The sequence below is a fragment of the Microcaecilia unicolor genome, chromosome 1 (assembly GCF_901765095.1).
Source record: "Microcaecilia unicolor chromosome 1, aMicUni1.1, whole genome shotgun sequence".
Lineage (NCBI taxonomy): Eukaryota > Metazoa > Chordata > Amphibia > Gymnophiona > Siphonopidae > Microcaecilia > Microcaecilia unicolor.
The window spans coordinates 112421054-112439706 of NC_044031.1; the positions used below are offsets into that span (position 1 = coordinate 112421054).

At 43.7% G+C, this 18653-nt stretch overlaps 2 protein-coding genes across 2 annotated transcripts in view; one reads left to right on the forward strand and one right to left on the reverse strand.

Moving 5' to 3' along the window:
- MLLT10 (MLLT10 histone lysine methyltransferase DOT1L cofactor) overlaps positions 1-18653 on the reverse strand; it is a 763568-nt gene that overhangs the window by 128902 nt on the left and 616013 nt on the right. The gene's annotated exons all lie outside the window — the stretch shown is intronic.
- Positions 4605-5027, forward strand: LOC115467935 (gamma-secretase subunit PEN-2-like). Its single transcript, XM_030199445.1, has one exon. It carries the CDS (start codon positions 4735-4737, stop codon positions 4900-4902), a length of 168 nt encoding a protein of 55 aa, XP_030055305.1. The 5' UTR covers positions 4605-4734; the 3' UTR covers positions 4903-5027.

The following is an 18653-nucleotide window of genomic DNA, read 5'->3' on the forward strand; positions in this document are numbered from 1 at the left end:
TTCAGCATTCAGTTTTACCGTCTTTCTCTCCGCCTCCCCTTTGCCTGTCTTTCCCCTAATGCTTCTCTCTCTCTCTCTTTTTTTCATGTTCATCATGCAACATCATTCCATCTCTCTTCCCTTCACCCCACCATTGTCCCCATCTCTCTTGCTCTCTCTCTTTCCACTCCCTTTTGGTCACTCACTGACAACTCCTCGTGGAGATGGTGGAGACCTGGAAGAACTGTGAGCTTAGCTTCCCTTCCCCTCACTCATTGGTTTGCACCACTACCTCCTCAATTTGTATGCAAACAAAATGAAGCCATACATGGGGTCATCATAGCTGAATGTGCACCGCTGCTGATTTCCCTCCTCCGTCCTCCCCAAAACAGGAAGTTACATCACATCATGGGGGTGGAGGAGGAAACCAGCAGTGGTGCACATAGAGCTATGATTCCGTGCGGGGGCCTTCATTTTGTTTGCAACCAAGTCAGGGAGGCAGTGGTGTGAACCAGTGAGTGAGGGGCAGGGCAGCTAAGTTCATCGTTTGTTCAGGGGCTGGAGAGGCTTAACCTATGGCATATAGACACCATTTTCTTTGAAAATCTGTTTGGGGGAGTGACTGTTCTCCCTTCGCAGTCTGATTTAAAATGGCTGGCACTGGGACCACAGATCCCGATGCCTCGGCAGAGGGAGGTCAGACACATGGGCCTCACTCTCCCCCCCCCCCCCCCCCCCTCCGGGTCATTTCTGACTTTGGAAATAGCCCATTACACTGCGGACAGACAGAGGCAACCATGGGGTGGGAGCACACAGGCTTGCCTGACTCCGCCATTCCCTGGCTCTCTAAGGGTGCGAAAACAGGGAAATCCCTTCTACTCTAATAGAAGGGATTTCTCTGTCTGTGCTTTGTTGTTGAGTTCTTAAAGTTGCAGTAGCAGCTTAAATACAGTGGTGGAAATAAGTATTTGATCCCTTGCTGATTTTGTAAGTTTGCCCACTGACAAAGACATGAGCAGCCCATAATTGAAGGGTAGGTTATTGGTAACAGTGAGAGATAGCACATCACAAATTAAATCCGGAAAATCACATTGTGGAAAGTATATGAATTTATTTGCATTCTGCAGAGGGAAATAAGTATTTGATCCCCCACCAACCAGTAAGAGATCTGGCCCCTACAGACCAGGTAGATGCTCCAAATCAACTCGTTACCTGCATGACAGACAGCTGTCGGCAATGGTCACCTGTATGAAAGACACCTGTCCACAGACTCAGTGAATCAGTCAGACTCTAACCTCTACAAAATGGCCAAGAGCAAGGAGCTGTCTAAGGATGTCAGGGACAAGATCATACACCTGCACAAGGCTGGAATGGGCTACAAAACCATCAGTAAGACGCTGGGCGAGAAGGAGACAACTGTTGGTGCCATAGTAAGAAAATGGAAGAAGTACAAAATGACTGTCAATCGACAAAGATCTGGGGCTCCACGCAAAATCTCACCTCGTGGGGTATCCTTGATCATGAGGAAGGTTAGAAATCAGCCTACAACTACAAGGGGGGAACTTGTCAATGATCTCAAGGCAGCTGGGACCACTGTCACCACGAAAACCATTGGTAACACATTACGACATAACGGATTGCAATCCTGCAGTGCCCGCAAGGTCCCCCTGCTCCGGAAGGCACATGTGACGGCCCGTCTGAAGTTTGCCAGTGAACACCTGGATGATGCCGAGAGTGATTGGGAGAAGGTGCTGTGGTCAGATGAGACAAAAATTGAGCTCTTTGGCATGAACTCAACTCGCCGTGTTTGGAGGAAGAGAAATGCTGCCTATGACCCAAAGAACACCGTCCCCACTGTCAAGCATGGAGGTGGAAATGTTATGTTTTGGGGGTGTTTCTCTGCTAAGGGCACAGGACTACTTCACCGCATCAATGGGAGAATGGATGGGGCCATGTACCGTACAATTCTGAGTGACAACCTCCTTCCCTCCGCCAGGGCCTTAAAAATGGGTCGTGGCTGGGTCTTCCAGCACGACAATGACCCAAAATATACAGCCAAGGCAACAAAGGAGTGGCTCAGGAAGAAGCACATTAGGGTCATGGAGTGGCCTAGCCAGTCACCAGACCTTAATCCCATTGAAAACTTATGGAGGGAGCTGAAGCTGCGAGTTGCCAAGCGACAGCCCAGAACTCTTAATGATTTAGAGATGATCTGCAAAGAGGAGTGGACCAAAATTCCTCCTGACATGTGTGCAAACCTCATCATCAACTACAGAAGACGTCTGACCGCTGTGCTTGCCAACAAGGGTTTTGCCACCAAGTATTAGGTCTTGTTTGCCAGAGGGATTAAATACTTATTTCCCTCTGCAGAATGCAAATAAATTCATATACTTTCCACAATGTGATTTTCCGGATTTAATTTGTGATGTGCTATCTCTCACTGTTACTAATAACCTACCCTTCAATTATGGGCTGCTCATGTCTTTGTCAGTGGGCAAACTTACAAAATCAGCAAGGGATCAAATACTTATTTCCACCACTGTAAGCGCATTCCCTTAAAAAGGAAATAAGGCTAGTCAGGCCAAATCTTTTTTTGTTTTTGAACCTGGGGGCTGCAGGGGAGCCTGGGGGATCTACACCCAAAGAGGGCGTACGGGCAAAGGGGTGGAGAGATGATGACCGAAGCCTCATCCAGAGGCACTAAGAAGAGTAACTGGGGACTGCTGGCTGAGCCACGCTCAACCAGGTATGATCCCGAGAAGGTGACCTGGGAGCAGCCGTTAGGCTTGAACTCGCTGTGCGGCTGCGGTCAGCACAGCAGGAAGTCAGGTCATGGACAGGAGCACCTGACAACATGACCTTCCACCTGCTGAAGTTAGAGAAAAATACTGGATTGTTCCAGGGAGTAACCCAGGTTATACCGGTGATGTCACTAGTAGAATTCAGTTTTCTATACCTCCACTTGCTAGCAGGAAGGGATAAGACTCATTTGTGCAGAATGGTGGAGCTGACACTAAGAAAATTCTTATTTTTGTTTTCCATTCCTTTCCTAATAATTCCTAGCATTCTGTTTGCTTTCTTAGCTGCTACTGCACACTGAGCTGAGGATTTCAACATATCATATTAGATCCTTTTCCTGGGTGATGACTCCTAATGTGGAACCTTGCATCATGTAGCTATAGTTTGGGTTCCTCTTTCCTACATGAATCACTTTGCACTTGCTCATATTAAATGTCATCTGCCATTTGGATGACTAATCTCCCAGGCTTGTAATATCCTCTTACAATTTTTCAAAATCCTGTTGTGATTTAACAACTTTGAATAACTTTGCATCATCGACAAATTTAATTATCTCACTAGTTATTCCCATCTCTAGGTCATTTATAAATGTTAAAAAGCAGTGATCTCAGTACAGACCCATGGGGAACCCCACTATCTATCTTTCTCCATTGAGAATACTGCCAATTTAACCCTATCTTTCTCCATTGAGAATACTGACAATTTAACCCAACTCTCTGTTTTCTATCTTTTAACCAGTTCGTAATCCACAATAGACACTTTCTCCTTAAGGTGGCTAAACAGGTAGAAAAAGCAATGGCAAAAGCCAGACAGATTCTTGGGTGCATAGGACGAGGAATGGCTAGCAGGAAAAAGGAGGTGATAGCGACTCTGTATAAGTCTCTGGTGAAGCTCCATTTAGAGCGCTGTGTTCAGTTCTGGAGAACGCACCTTCAAAAATATATAAACAGGATGAGAAAAGTGGGAGAGGGGAGATATGATGGAAACATTAAATCAATGGATTCCCCTGAAAATTCTCACAAGCAAAAAGGGGAGTGGGAACGGAACCAGGTTCTTTAAAAAACAGACCAGAAAACACTCTTTTCAAAGTAAAATATAATTTTTTTGAGACTACAGCGTTCACATCAGAATCCTTATGACTTAAGACACTTGCAGTGCCGAAACAGGGTACCTTGTAGAGTCTCAAATAAATCATATTTTACTTTGAACTCGAGTGTTTTCCGGTCTGTTTTTTGAAAAGCCTGGTTCCATTCCCACTCCCTTTTTTGTTCCAGAAATATTTAAATACATTTATGGCATGGCAAGTATCTTTCGACTGAAATGAAGCTCTGGAATGAGGGGGCATAGAAGGTGAAAGGGGATAAGAAGTAATTTAAGAAATACTTTATGGAAAGGGTAATGGATGTACTGAATGGCCTCATAGTAGAGGTGGTGGAGATGAAGACTATATCTGAATTCATAAAAGCACTTAAGATCTCTAAGGAAGAGGAGACAGGATAAGCCATATTGTCTATATCTTCCATCATTTTATGTTTTGTTGTGTATGCATGGCATATTTTGCTTGTCCTCTCTCTCTCTCTCTCTCTGATGAGATTTAGCCTTGTAAAGGGAAGGCTATGATAATAGGATGTGCTCATTTCTCTAGAAGAAGTTGCACGATGGTACAGTGGAGAAGTATTGTAAAGTAAAAAAAAAAGTTATCTTTAATGGTATCCATAGTTTCCTTTATCTTATCTATAAACAGGGAGCCTCCGTTATATGAAGTATATGCCAGTCTCATATGAAAAGTCCTCACATGAGCCAGACACTAATAACCAGCACCCTCTTTGTTTTATTGGGGGAGGGGTTGAACAGTATATAATATAGTACAGGGTGAATTAAATAAAGGAGTCATATACGGGGGACGAAAGATGTCTGCTTCTCTTCATGAGTGAAAGACACCTGACATCATAAAAGATGAACCTGGACCGAGTGTCCAATGAGGAGAAGCAAAACCTGTGCAGTAAATATTACTTGGGTGGCTTTGCGTTATTGCCCTTCCTATGGTTGGTGAATGTGTTTTGGTTCTTTAGAGAAGCCTTTATGAAGCCAGCATACACAGAACAGCCACAGATACAGAGCTAATCCCAGGGCTGCACGAGCCGCCCTAAAAACGCGAGACAGCTGGATGAGGAGACGAGGGGAAGAGCTGACCCACAGACCTTCGGACCCATTTGCTCTGCCTCGCGGAAACATCGATGACGATCGCACCGGACAGAAGAAACCAGAGACTAAGTAAATAAATAACTTCCTTACTTATAATTGGGTAGATAAGCTCACTTCCACTCCAGTCAATTAAACCCATGCAGTAGCTCATAGGTTTACAATTACTACCTTAAATGAACTAGATGACGGCTCGCTAAGGAAGTAGAAAGAGGGTCTGACTAGACTGGCTTCATAGATTACAATGGACTAGACAGACTCACACCACTCTTGTCTTGACAAACCCAGAGTGCGCCGGAGGTAACCGACCAGAGCTGGAGCCGGGTGAACTACCGGTACGATCAGGTGGGCTGGAGGCTGACCGGTGCTCCCTGCCGACCATGGGACAGCAACACCGCGCCGACCGAAATTCATCGACGAAATCCAAGGACCGGGCAACCATGCGGGAATCAATTTGCCAATTCCTGTGACCAACCCACGGGAGAATTGGAACGGACCCGATGAACGACGAATAGAAGCCCTGGAGCGCCGAAACAATCCCGAACTGCGTTGAACATCCAGGTTATGCACCGGAGAGCGGCCGCGATACAAGGAGATACGGGTCCTCTGCCTGCTTGCTTTTACTTTTGATTCTCTTTTTTTTTTTTTCTCTTTCTTTCCCTCTTTCTCCATTTTGCATTGTAGCATGCCTGAATTTGCAAAATTGCCTCTTGATTTTGCCTGTTTGCATTTAATTTTACATTATAGCCTGCTTGACTGTGCTAATTTACCTATTGACTTAGCAAAAGACTGCTGCCTACTGCTGTGATTTTCATTTTGCATGGTAGCCTTGCCTGATGCTGTAAATTGCAAATTGCCTTCTGCTTTGATCTTCATTTTGCATTGCAGCCTTGCCTGATTCTGCAAATTGCAAAATTGCCTTTTGATTTTTCTTGTCTGCTTTTAATCTTGCTTCATAGCCTGCTTGAATGTGCTAATTTACCCTCTGACTGGCAAAGACCAGATAAGAACTGCTACTATTGGAGCCGACTCTGTGGGTGCTGTGGGTGCTTGAGCACCCAATATTGAGAAAATTCCTTGTATGTATCCAGGGAGGGGTTATTTTCATTGGGCTTAGCACCCCCAATAATTTTGAAAAGTTGGCTCCTATGACTGCTACCACTGTTGCTAAGACGCATATAACCCTGCCTACTTTGACTTTGCTTTATAGCCCGCTGACTTTGCTAAGTTACCTTTGATTTGGAAAAAGACCGATAAGAACTGCTACCACTGTTGCTAGGACACATATGATCCTGCCTGCTTTGCCTGCTTGCCTTGATTTTGCTTTATCGCCTTGATTTTGGTTTCGCAAAAGGTTTTGCTCTGCTTCTACAACTCTGCAGCACTGCCTTCAAACACACACCAAATGCCTCTTATATTGTTCTGCGTCTTCGCTTTGACTCTATCTGCCCACCCTGTATATTGTATGCACCTGTACTACAATTGAATGCTACCCTTGCTGCTTAATTGATAGCTTAAATGTCTAATTGCTCCAACACCCTCAAACACATGGTAAGGTTAAACACAATAGTAATAAGCACTACTATACCTTGTTGAAATTTAATAACTGCTATGAACTACCTGTATTAAGCACAGCAATACCAGCAGAGACTATAATTATTGTCCTGGACCAATCGTTAAGACAGTCGAAGCAATACAGACATCACCAACACCCAACACACCCACAAGCACTGCCCACAAAACTGACATCACCAACAACACCCAACACTCCTACAAACACCATCCACAAAACCCAACATGAATACCAATAAGCTACTGATAATAATCTACCTCACCCCCATAATCTACCATGCATGGACCACCCCTAACATCAATAACAACCCAACCACAATCCACCAACTCTATGTACAAACCATCAACAACACACCAGACCAAAAACACAATAACCAACCTAAAGGAAAAAACTCCACATACGAACCTCACCAACAGAAAGAAAAAAAGAAAAACAACAACGACAAATTCAACCACCGAGAAAACAGACAACTAATAAAAATAAATACATCTAACCTCCCTACAATATCATACCGCTTCATCCGAATAGGATACATCAATGCAAGATCAGCAGTAAGCAACTCAACAGACATACTAGACTGGATTACAACAGAGAAATTAGACCTTCTGTTTATCACGGAAACATGGTTCCATGGCCCTACAGACCCCGCCATCATAGAGACATGCCCACCAGAATACAAAATCACCCACTGGGCAAGAAAAGGAAAAAGAGGCGGCGGAATAGCCATAATTTACAAATCTGAGTTTACCATAACAGCCACTGGCGAATCAACCACACCACAACTCGAGATTGCCTCAACAAGAATCACTCATCCAAACCTACAAGGACACCTCAACACGATACTACTCTACAGGCCACCAGGAAAATGGAAAGACTCCCATAAGCAACTTATGGACTTCATCTCCAATACATGTGTCTCTGCCTCTAATATCCTCATAATAGGAGATATCAACCTACACCTTGAGGACGATACCTCAACAGGCACACAAGAATGCAAAGACTTCCTAAACCTCTGGGATCTACACGCACCTAATAATCAACCAACACACGAAAAAGGACACACACTGGACATCATTACACACAAATTCGACTCAGACTCAACTCTCCTACTTACAGACACAAGATGGACACCCACACCATGGACAGACCACCACAAAGCGATGGTCTCCCTCCACTGGCGAAAAATACACAGAAACGCAATTAACAAACATGAAAAACAACATACACCACGAGAGGAAAAATAGACCCCACAACATTCTGGCAACAGGTCTACCAAAACAAATGGTCAACAAATACAGATACCATTCAATTCCTCCAAACATGGGATGACATATGCAGGACAACATTAGACACAATCGCCCCAATCCAAACTAGAACATCACACAGGAAAAAAACAAATCCATGGTTCACCGAAGAACTGAAAAAACTCAAAACACAAGTCAGAAAACTAGAACGTGCATGGAATAAAAAGAAAGACGAACACACGCTGAATGCCTGGAAATCACTCAGGAGGAAATACAAATATACCATCAAACAAGCTAAAAGACTACACTATAAAACAATGATTGGACCAAACTACAAAGACACACACAAACTCTTCTACCTTGTAAACAAACTGCTAGACACCACACCAGTAACAAACAATAGCAAAGATACACCAGGAGTCGACGACCTCGCAAAATACTTCAAGGAAGAAATCATACAACTACGACTCAAAATACCCACCAGCTCTACTGAATATACAACACTCCTAAATTGTCTAGACCCAGAAGACGGAATATGCCCAGCAGACAGGATTTGGACCGAATTCGAACCACTATCAGAAGACCTCATCTCTAAAACGCTCAAAAGATTTGCCAAATCCCAATGCAAACTAGATGTCTGCCCAAACAACCTCATGAAATCAGCCCCTCAACAATTCATAATAGACCTCACTAACCATATGAACTTCATGCTACAAAATGGACTTTTCCCAAAAGAAAAAGGAAACATTTTACTCACCCCAATACCCAAAGATACAAAGAAAAACGCAAGCGAAATAACTAACTACAGACCAGTAGCATCAATACCATTAACAACCAAAATAACCGAAGGGGTGGTTACCAAACAACTTACAAACTACCTCAACAAGTTCTCCATACTACATGATTCCCAATCAGGATTCCTGTCAAATCATAGCACAGAAACAGTGTTAATTACCCTAATGACCAAATTTAAACAAATGATTGCAACCGGCACCAATATACTCATCTTACAATTTGACATGTCAAGTGCCTTTGATATGGTAGACCACGAAATCCTATTACACATCCTCGAATACTTTGGAATCGGAGGCAATGTTCTAAACTGGTTCAAGGGGTTCTTAACCTCACGCTCATATCAAGTAACATCAAACTCAAATACGTCTGCTGCATGGACACCTGACAGTGGAATACCGCAAGGATCCCCCCTCTCACCAACCATTTTCAATCTACTGATGACCCCCCTGGCAAAACTTCTATCAATTCATAACCTTAATCCATATATATATGCCGATGATGTAACGGTATATATTCCATTCAAAAAAGACATCAATGAAATCTCTAATGAAATCAGCCAAAGTCTACACATCATGAACACCTGGGCAGATGCATTCCGACTAAAACTGAACGCAGAAAAAACTCAATGCCTCATACTAACCTCCCAATACAACACGAAGAAATTTACCGCCATTAACACACCTAAACTAACTTTGTCAATCTCAGAAACTTTAAAAATCCTTGGAGTCACTATTGACCGCCACCTAACACTCGAAACTCATGCGAACAACACAACAAAAAAAAATGTTCTACTCCATGTGGAAACTGAAGAGAATTAGATCATTCTTTCCAAGATCTGTCTTCCGCAGTCTAGTGCAGTCACTCGTACTCAGTCACCTGGACTATTGCAACTCAATATACGCAGGATGCAAAGATCAAATACTGAGGAAACTTCAAACAGCCCAGAATACAGCAGCCAAACTCATCTTCGGAAAACCAAAATACGAAAGTGCAAAACCCTTACGGGAGAAACTACACTGGCTACCACTCAAGGAACGCATCACTTTTAAAGTATGCACTTTAGTCCACAAAATCATTCACGGCGAAGCCCCTGCATACATGTCTGACTTAATAGACCTGCCACCCAGAAACGCTAAAAGATCGTCCCGAACCTTCCTCAATCTCCATTTCCCTAAGTGCAAAGGCATAAAATACAAAGCACTGCACGGATCGACCTTCGCATACAGGAGCACACAACTCTGGATACACTACCACGCAACTTGAAAACGATCCACGAACTGACCGACTTCCGCAAATCACTGAAGACTTATCTCTTCGAGAAAATCTACGGCAAGGATCAAAACACATGAAACCCATACAATTTAATAAATACGCACCTACACACTCTCTCTCTTGAAGTCTCCTCTCCCGCACCAACCAATCCTAAAACCCCACCCACAGATACCATTATTAGACCATAATGTCCCCCGATACTGTTTTGTCCCCCTTTCAACTCGCCACTGTTATATTCCGCTGTTCTATTCCCGAATATCCCAAATTACTCTGTCTTTTACAATTCTTCCTAATGTAACCTATAAGCGCACTGCAACCAACTGTACTCCCACATACTCCGCTGTTCCATCCCCAAATGATACCCTGTATTTACTTTGTTTTCGATAACTCTTCACAATGTAACTCAGAATTGTACTGCAACCAATTGCACTTCCATCATTCACAATGTATTGTAAGCCACACTGAGCCCGCAAATAGGTGGGAAAATGTGGGATACAAATGCAAATAAATAAATAAATAAATAAACCAAGCAAAACATCTAACACCAATGGTAGAAGGTGACTCTCAAAGAAGTGTTGACTATATTACAAGCTGTGCATGTAAGATGGGTTCCACATTCATCTGCTTCAACTAGAACAGGTGCTAGCTCAGACTGCACCTGTGGGGATAGGTTAGATGGAAAAACTTGCGCCTTTTAAATTTCTGACACCAGGAGATGATCTTGGACTGGGCTAGAAAAAAAGCCCTATCAGTTATAAAGAACAGTACATAATGCTTTTCTCTAATTTTAGTCTGGAGTTGGATAGATGACATGAAAAAAAGGCTAAATGAACATAATATACAAGTGAAGGAATAAATAGCCTAATGGTTATAGCAACAGGCTGTAAACCAAAAAGAAGAGGGTTCAAATCATACTGACATTCTTTGTGGCTTTAGTCAATTAACCCACTGCTGCCTCAGGTACAAAAACTTAGGGGTCCTTTTACTAAGCTGCGGTAAACACTAGCGAACCACTTAATGCAGCTTAAAAGGGCTTACCTTGGGATACACTCAGATGTCCTGCGGTAAAGTTCCAAACTGGAGTGCACTACCCACGCGCTAATAAAGACTTTTTATATTTTGATTGAGGAAGTGTGTTTGGGGGCACAGTGAGGGCATGTCTGCACTAATCAGTCAGCGGATCTATATTTCCTCGCACTAACTGATTAGCACAGAATTACCATGTGAGTTCTTATCGCCTCCAAAATGGGTGGTGGTAAGGGCTCATGTGTTAATTGCTTTTAATGGCCGTGAACATGGCCATTAATTGAGAGACAAAGAAAATCAGCCATTTAACTGCTGTGGTATAAATGGCCTTAGCGCACGGGAAAAATCAGTGTAAAAGCACGCTCAAGCTACTTTCTACCGCAGCTTAATAAAAGTACCCCTTAGATTGTAAGCTCTCCTGAGGAGAGCAAGAGAAAGGCATGATTTGAAAAAGCCTAGATCTACATACCAGGAGAAGGTGCAGAGAGTGTTCAAAGTATACCCTAGCGAACAGGAGGGATACAGGAGATATGATACAAATGTTTAAATACTTATCTTTTCCACAGAAGGAGAAATGGTAAAACTAGAGGACATGAATTGAGGTTGTGGGGGTGGTAGACTTAGGAGTGATGTCATGAAATTCTTTTTCATGGAAAGGATGGTTGATGCCTGGAATGCCCTCCCTAGCGAGGTGGTGGAGATAAAAATGGTGATGGAATTCAAAAAGGTGTGGGATGAACAGAGGATCCCTAATTAGAAATGGATGGTATAAAAAACAAATCTTAAATGACTGCATGTGTACTGATGTGCCAAGTGGTACTTAGATGGTGGCTCTGGCTATGAAAAACTAAGGCCAGTGCCAGACAGACTTCTACCGGCTGTCCCCCGTATATGACAAGACTGTTTAGGATGAATTGGAGAGGGCTTTGATGGTAACTCCACTAGTTGGAATGTAAAGACAGAGCTGGGCAGACTTCTATGGTCTGTGTCTTGTATATGACAAGACTGATTGAGGTAGACTGGAGTGGGCTTTGACAGCAACTTCAGTAGTTGGAATGTAAGGACAGTGCCAGGTGGACTTCTACAGGTATGTCCCAGAAATGGCAAAGACCAGGATCAAGTATTTTATACTATGTTCATTACTGGTTTAATCATGAATTGATAATGAGCATGACTGTTGGGCAGACTGGAAGGACCTTTCAGATCTTTATATCTGTCATCATCTACTATGTTATTATGTTAAAGGGCTGGCAAAGGAGGGTAGAGAAGTGAAAGTGTGAATGTATTGGTCTGAAGGACGCTAGTATTATTACGAGAAAGAACTACTACAAAGCAAGATACAGAGTGGATCTCATTTTGTTGAAACTCAGGAGGGACTTATCCAGGAAGGTTAAAAAAAAGATTAAATATTGCTTTTGGTTTCTTTCTTTCATGCTACTGAGAGAGTAGCTAGAAAGGTACAGAGATGAAGCTGCTAAGATACAAGGCCCTAAGTGGAGGCAGCCTCTTTACAGACTATGTGGAGGGGCACAATCAAAAGGGACGCCCAAGTTTTGCTGAGGACGTCCTCGCAAAACGTCCCGGTGGAGGGGAGGGGGAAACCCGTATTATCGAAACAAGATGGACGTCCATCTTTCGTTTCGATAATACGGTCGGGGACGCCCAAATCTTGACATTTAGGTCATCCTTAGAGATGGTCCTCCCTAGAGTTGGTCATTTCTGATTTTCGGCGATAATGGAAACCAAGGACGCCCATCTCAGAAACGACCAAATGCAAGCCCTTTGGGTCGTGGGAGGAGCCAGCATTCATAGTGCACTGGTCCCCCTGACATGCCAGGACACCAACCGGACAACCTAGGGGGCACTGCAGTGGACTTCATAAATTGATCCCAGGTACATAGCTCCCTTACCTTGTGTGCTGAGCCCCCAACCCCCCCCCCCCCCCAAAACCCACTACCCACAACTGTACACAACTACCATAGCCCTTACGGGTGAAGGGGGCACCTAGATGTGGGTACAGTGGGTTTGTGAGGGCTCACATTTACCACAAGTGTAACAGGTAAGGGGGGGGGGATGGGCCTGGGTCCGCCTACCTGAAGTGCACTGCACCCACTAAAACTGCTCCAGGGACCTGCATACTGCTGTGATGGACCTGAGTATGCCATCTGAGGCTGCACAAAATATTTTTAAAGATGTTTTTTTGAGGGTGGAAAGGGGTTAGTGACCACTGGGGGTGTAAGGGGAGGTGATCCCCGATTCTCTCCGGTGGTCATCTGGTCAGTTTGGGCACCTTTTTGTGCCTTGGTCGTAAGGGAAAGGGAAAGGAAACTTGATATACCGCCTTTCTGTGGTATTTTGCAACTCCATTCATAGCGGTTTACATACATACAGGTACTTATTTTGTACCTGTAGCAATGGAGGGTTAAGTGACTTGCCCACAGTCACAAGGAGCTGCAGTGGGAACCAAACCCAGTTCCCCAGGATCAAAGTTCGCTGCACTAACCACTAGGCTATTCCTCCACTGAAAAACAGGACCAGGTAAAGTTGTCCAAGTGCTCGTCAGGGACGCCCTTTTTTTCCATTATGGGTCGAAGATTCCCATGTGTTAGGCACACCCAAGTCCCGCCTTCGCTACACCTCTGACATGCCCCTGTGAACTTTGGTCGTCCCTGTAATGGAAAGCAGTTGGGGACAACCAAAATCGGCTTTCGATTATACTGATTTGGGCGACCCTGTGAGAAGAACGCCCATCTTCTGATTTGTGTTGAAAGATAGGCGTCCTTCTCTTTCAAAAATGAGCCTGATAGGCATCTATAAGGACTTGGTGCATCACGGAAAGAAGGAAGCACCTTCTTGAGGAGGATAGGGACAGGAAAGATCTTTTCCTGCTGGTACGCAAGAGTTCTACCCTTCAAGTGTAGGCAGGAACTCTTGCTTCATCAGTCTCTGCTGCTCAGAGTTGGTTGAAATCATGTTTGGTAATTTATTTGGATGTATTATGTGTGAGTGTGTATGTGAATTCAAGGTAAGCATGTGGGAGACCTGAGTAGGGAGGGAAAATGAGCTTTAAGTGATAGCAGGAGTGACAAAGAAGCTATTAATACATGTAAACTAGATTGCAGATACAATGTAGATATCAGAATTGAGATGCCTATATTGGAACATCTCAAACTCTGTTAGCATTTTAGAAAACGACGTGTTGACATAGAGCCTTTTCTAAAATTAATGCAGAAAAGGTCACATATATGCCATCTACATGGGGTAACTGTATCCACTTTTCAAATATCCACATCTACAATATCAACAGAGGCAACTTAGTGACATACAAATCTATGTGCTGGCACATGCACGTGCATGTTGGTATTTCGGAACATACACACATACGTCTGCCATTTTAAAAACCTACTTGCCTATCTCATCTATGTTTTCCCAAGCTGCGCAAAACCTGGTATCATTTACCAGTATTGTTTGGGGGGGGGGGGGGGGGGGACAAAACGCCAAGGAATAAAAAGGGCAAACTCTCCTAATCCCTGCAGCAGACTGCTGCACAAAATGAGCACCTATAAAGGCCTTTCACAGCAGACTATTTCGATTACTTGGCGACTCCACAGTAGACGCTATTTTTTGCTGCTTATGCTGGTTTTTTTAGGAGAATTCTTTTATTCATGCTCTGAAATGCAATTTGCGCCTGTTTTTACTTAAGAAAGATACTAATTAGCCCCTGACGCAGCCCCTTTGTTGGGCGAAACACGGCCTGTGTCGGGCGTTTGTCTAACATACAGTATCTTTAATAAAGGATTTTGGATATTATACAGATCTGCTGGTTTGTTCTCCACTTTGGATTTTGCAGATCGTTTGCCTTGTTGCTTTCTGGGACCCTTATATGTACAGTATACAGTCTCCCTTAACTGACGTTAGGCTTACTTGAAGTAATCAGTCATAGTCCTCTGTACACTCTTGTGTCTGTGAGTTCCACAGACTGCGTTTGCCAGACGGTAAAAACTGTCATAGCACTGACATCCAGTGGCATCCAGATAGGCCCGCACGGTGTTGAGACTCTCCAGCGCTCTTGCAAAAGTGACAGGAGGTTGTTGAATTTCATCAGCATGTGCCTCGCTGCTCATTTCATCACCTGTTTCATCATCAGCCTTTGCCCGCGTGTAGGCGCATATCTGGACATGAGTGCTGTCGTCAGCTGTTTGTAGATTGTAATCAACAGCTACGTAGTGATGAAAATCCTCTTCAGTAACACCGGCTGGGATGTCAATAGCCTGTTCATCTGACGCGTTTGCAACAGTTGCATCTGTTTCGTCCCTCTCCACATCCCTAACAAAGCTTGCCCGCTTGTAGCAGTTCACAATGGTTGCCTGTGTAACATGATTCCAGGCTTCTTTCTGCATATGTAGGGAATCCAACAGTGATAGATTACAAGCCAGATCAACAACACGTTTATCCTTGCCAGTCTGGTCATCCATAATGCTCATCAGACGACGTAGCACAAGAGCCTGATAATGTTGTTTGAAATTGGCTATTATGCCCTGATCCATAGGTTGGATCAGGGAGGTAGTGTTTGGTGGCAGGAAGACCACCTTGACAGACAGCCTGACATCATAACTGTGTGCAGCACAATTATCACAAAGCAACAAAATCTGACGCTTTTGTGCCCGCATTCCAGTGTCTAACTTCTTTAGCCACTGCTTCCAAATTTCCCCAGTCATCTATGAATTTGCGTTAGCCTCGTATGACACAGGAAGTTGCTTAAAATTCTTGAAGCAACGGGGCTGTTTCCTGTTTCCAATGGCGAGTGGTTCCAACTTCTCACTCCCATCCATATTGCAGCAAAGGAGGATCGTCAGTCGGTCCTTCAACATTTTACTTCCTGTAGTTTCGGCTTGTTTGAATGCAAGTGTTCCATCAGCAATCGCTCGCCAGTAGAGACCGTTTTCATCAGCATTGAAAATGTCACGACGTGCAAATTCGTTCAAGATGGCAGGAAGAACTGAAACAAACCAATTTTCAGCATCAAAGTCATCAGCGTCTTGTTTTTCACCATGCAGTTTCTTGAATTTTATGTTGTTCCTCTCCTTCCATCTTTCCAACCATCCAACAGTGGCTTTGAATTTAGTTAGTCCAAGACTTTCAGCTAGCTGATTAGCTTTCTTCATAAGCAGTGGACCACTGACAGGAAACTGTCTGCTCCTGACTTGAGAAAACCAACGAAGAAGAGCATCTTCTCCCTTCTCAGCTTTTCCTGCCCATTTTCGTTTCTGGTGTGGATTTGTATTGTTTTGCCAGTCTTCCAGAAGCTGGTCTTTCTGCTTCAAGATATGTGAAATTTGACTGGGATTGACACCATATTCTTTAGCAATAGATGCTTGACTGTTTGTTTTCTAATTTTTTAAAGAACTTCTATTTGTTCAGCCAGTGTTAAAGTCTTACAGTTGCGCGACGACGACGACTTCTCCAGTGTACACTCTAACAACATTACATAAGTACATAAGTAATGCCACACTGGGAAAAGACCAAGGGTCCCTCGAGCCCAGCATCCTGTCCACGACAGCAGCAAATCCAGGCCAAGGGCACCTGGCAAGCTTCCCAAACGTACAAACATTCTATGCATGTTATTCCTGGAATTGTGGATTTTTCCAAGTCTGTTTAGTAGTGGTTTATGGACTTGTCCTTTAGGAAACCGTGCAACCCCTTTTTAAACTCTGCCAAGCTAACCGCCTTCACCACTTTCTCCAGCAACAAATTCCAGAGTTTAATTACACGTTGGGTGAAGAAAAATTTTCTCCGATTTGTTTTAAATTTACTACACTGTAGTTTCATCGCATGCCCCCTAGTCCTAGTATTTCTGGAAAGCGTGAACAGACGCTTCACATCCACCTGTTCCACACCACTCATTATTTTATATACCTCTATCATGTCTCCCCTCAGCCGTCTCTTCTCCAAGCTGAAAAGCCCTAGCCTCCTTAGTCTTTCTTCATAGGGAAGTCGTCCCATCCCCGCTATCATTTTAGTTGCCCTTCGCTGCACCTTTTCCAATTCTGCTATATCTTTCTTGAGATGCGGCGGCCAGAATTGAACACAATACTCAAGGTGCGGTCGCACTATGGAGCGATATAACGGCATTATAACATCCTCACACCTGTTTTCCATACTTTTCCTAATAATACCCAACATTCTATTCGCTTTCCTAGCCACAGCAGCACACCGAGCAGAAGGTTTCAGCGTATTATCGACGACGACACCCAGATCCCTTTCTTGGTCCGTAACTCCTAACGTGGAACCTTGCATGACATAGCTATAATTTGGGTTCTTTTTTCCCCACATGCATCACCTTGCACTTGCTCACATTAAACGTCATCTGCCATTTAGCCGCCCAGTCTCCCAGTCTTGTAAGGTCCTCTTGTAATTTTTCACAATCTTGTTGCTATTTAACGACTTTGAATAAGTTTGTGTCATCAGCGAATTTAATTACCTCGCTAGTTACTCCCATCTCTAAATCATTTATAAATAATATTAAAAAGCAGCGGTCCTAGCACAGACCCCTGAGGAACCCCACTAACTACCCTTCTCCATTGTGAATTCTGCGCATTTAACCCCACTCTCTGTTTCCTATCCTTCAACCGGTTTTTAATCTAAAATAGGACATTTCCTCCAATCCCATGACCCTCCTATTTCCTCTGTAGCCTTTCATGAGGTACCTTGTCAAACGCCTTTTGAAAATCCAGATACACAATATCAACCGGCTCCCCTTTGTCCACATGTTTGTTTACTCCTTCAAAGAATTGAAGTAAATTGGTCAGGCAAGATTTCCCCACACTAAAGCCGTGCTGACTTGGTCTCAGTAATCCATGTCCTTGGATGTGCTCTGTAATTTTGTTTTTAATAATAGCCTCTACCATTTTCCCCGGCACCGACGTCAGACTCACCGGTCTATAATTTCCCGGATCTCCCCTGGAACCTTTTTTAAAAATCGGCGTTACATTGGTCACCCTCCAATCTTCTGGTACCACGCTCGATTTTAGGGATAAGTTGCGTATCACTAGCAGTAGCTCCACAAGCTCATTTTTCAGTTCTCTCAGTACTCTAGGATGAATACCATCCGGTCCAGGAGATTTGCTGCTCTTCAGTTTGCTGAATTGCCCCTAAGGGCATCACAGATCTGTTATTGCTCGATCTCGTGTGGCTAATGCCACTTGTCCCTCTAAGACATTCTTTTGCTTCTTCTGCCTGTAGCAGTTAACCAACGAGATTTCACATTTACCGCCCCTTTGTCATGCGCCAATCGGCTTCCATATTCCACGCGTGCGCTTATGCGGAGTCTTTCCTGCAGAGGAGCAGTCTTAAACCATGCACATAAGTGAATCTTGCACTCAGTAGTGGTGCGCTTAACAGAAGTTTGTCCCCATAGAAACTGATGGCACAAAAAACGGGACCGAAGTACAGCATGCAGTTAAACAGAGCATGCGCTTATCCGACATACGCTTAAATGGAGTGCACTGTGTGTGTGTGTGTGTGTGCACTAGTCCCACCCAGAACATGCCCAGGCTATATCCCCTTGCCATATGCATGCATCTGTGTTTTGGATGTATATATCCTGGATTTCTAAAATTGGGATTTAGAGATGTTATGCTACGCTATATAGTTCTTTTTTTTTTTTTTCTTTTCATTTTTAGAAGTCTTTATTAAGGTTTTTGAGAAACACATCTCAAGACTACCATCCAAAAAAGCATATGTCCAAGCAATCCTAAGTAATG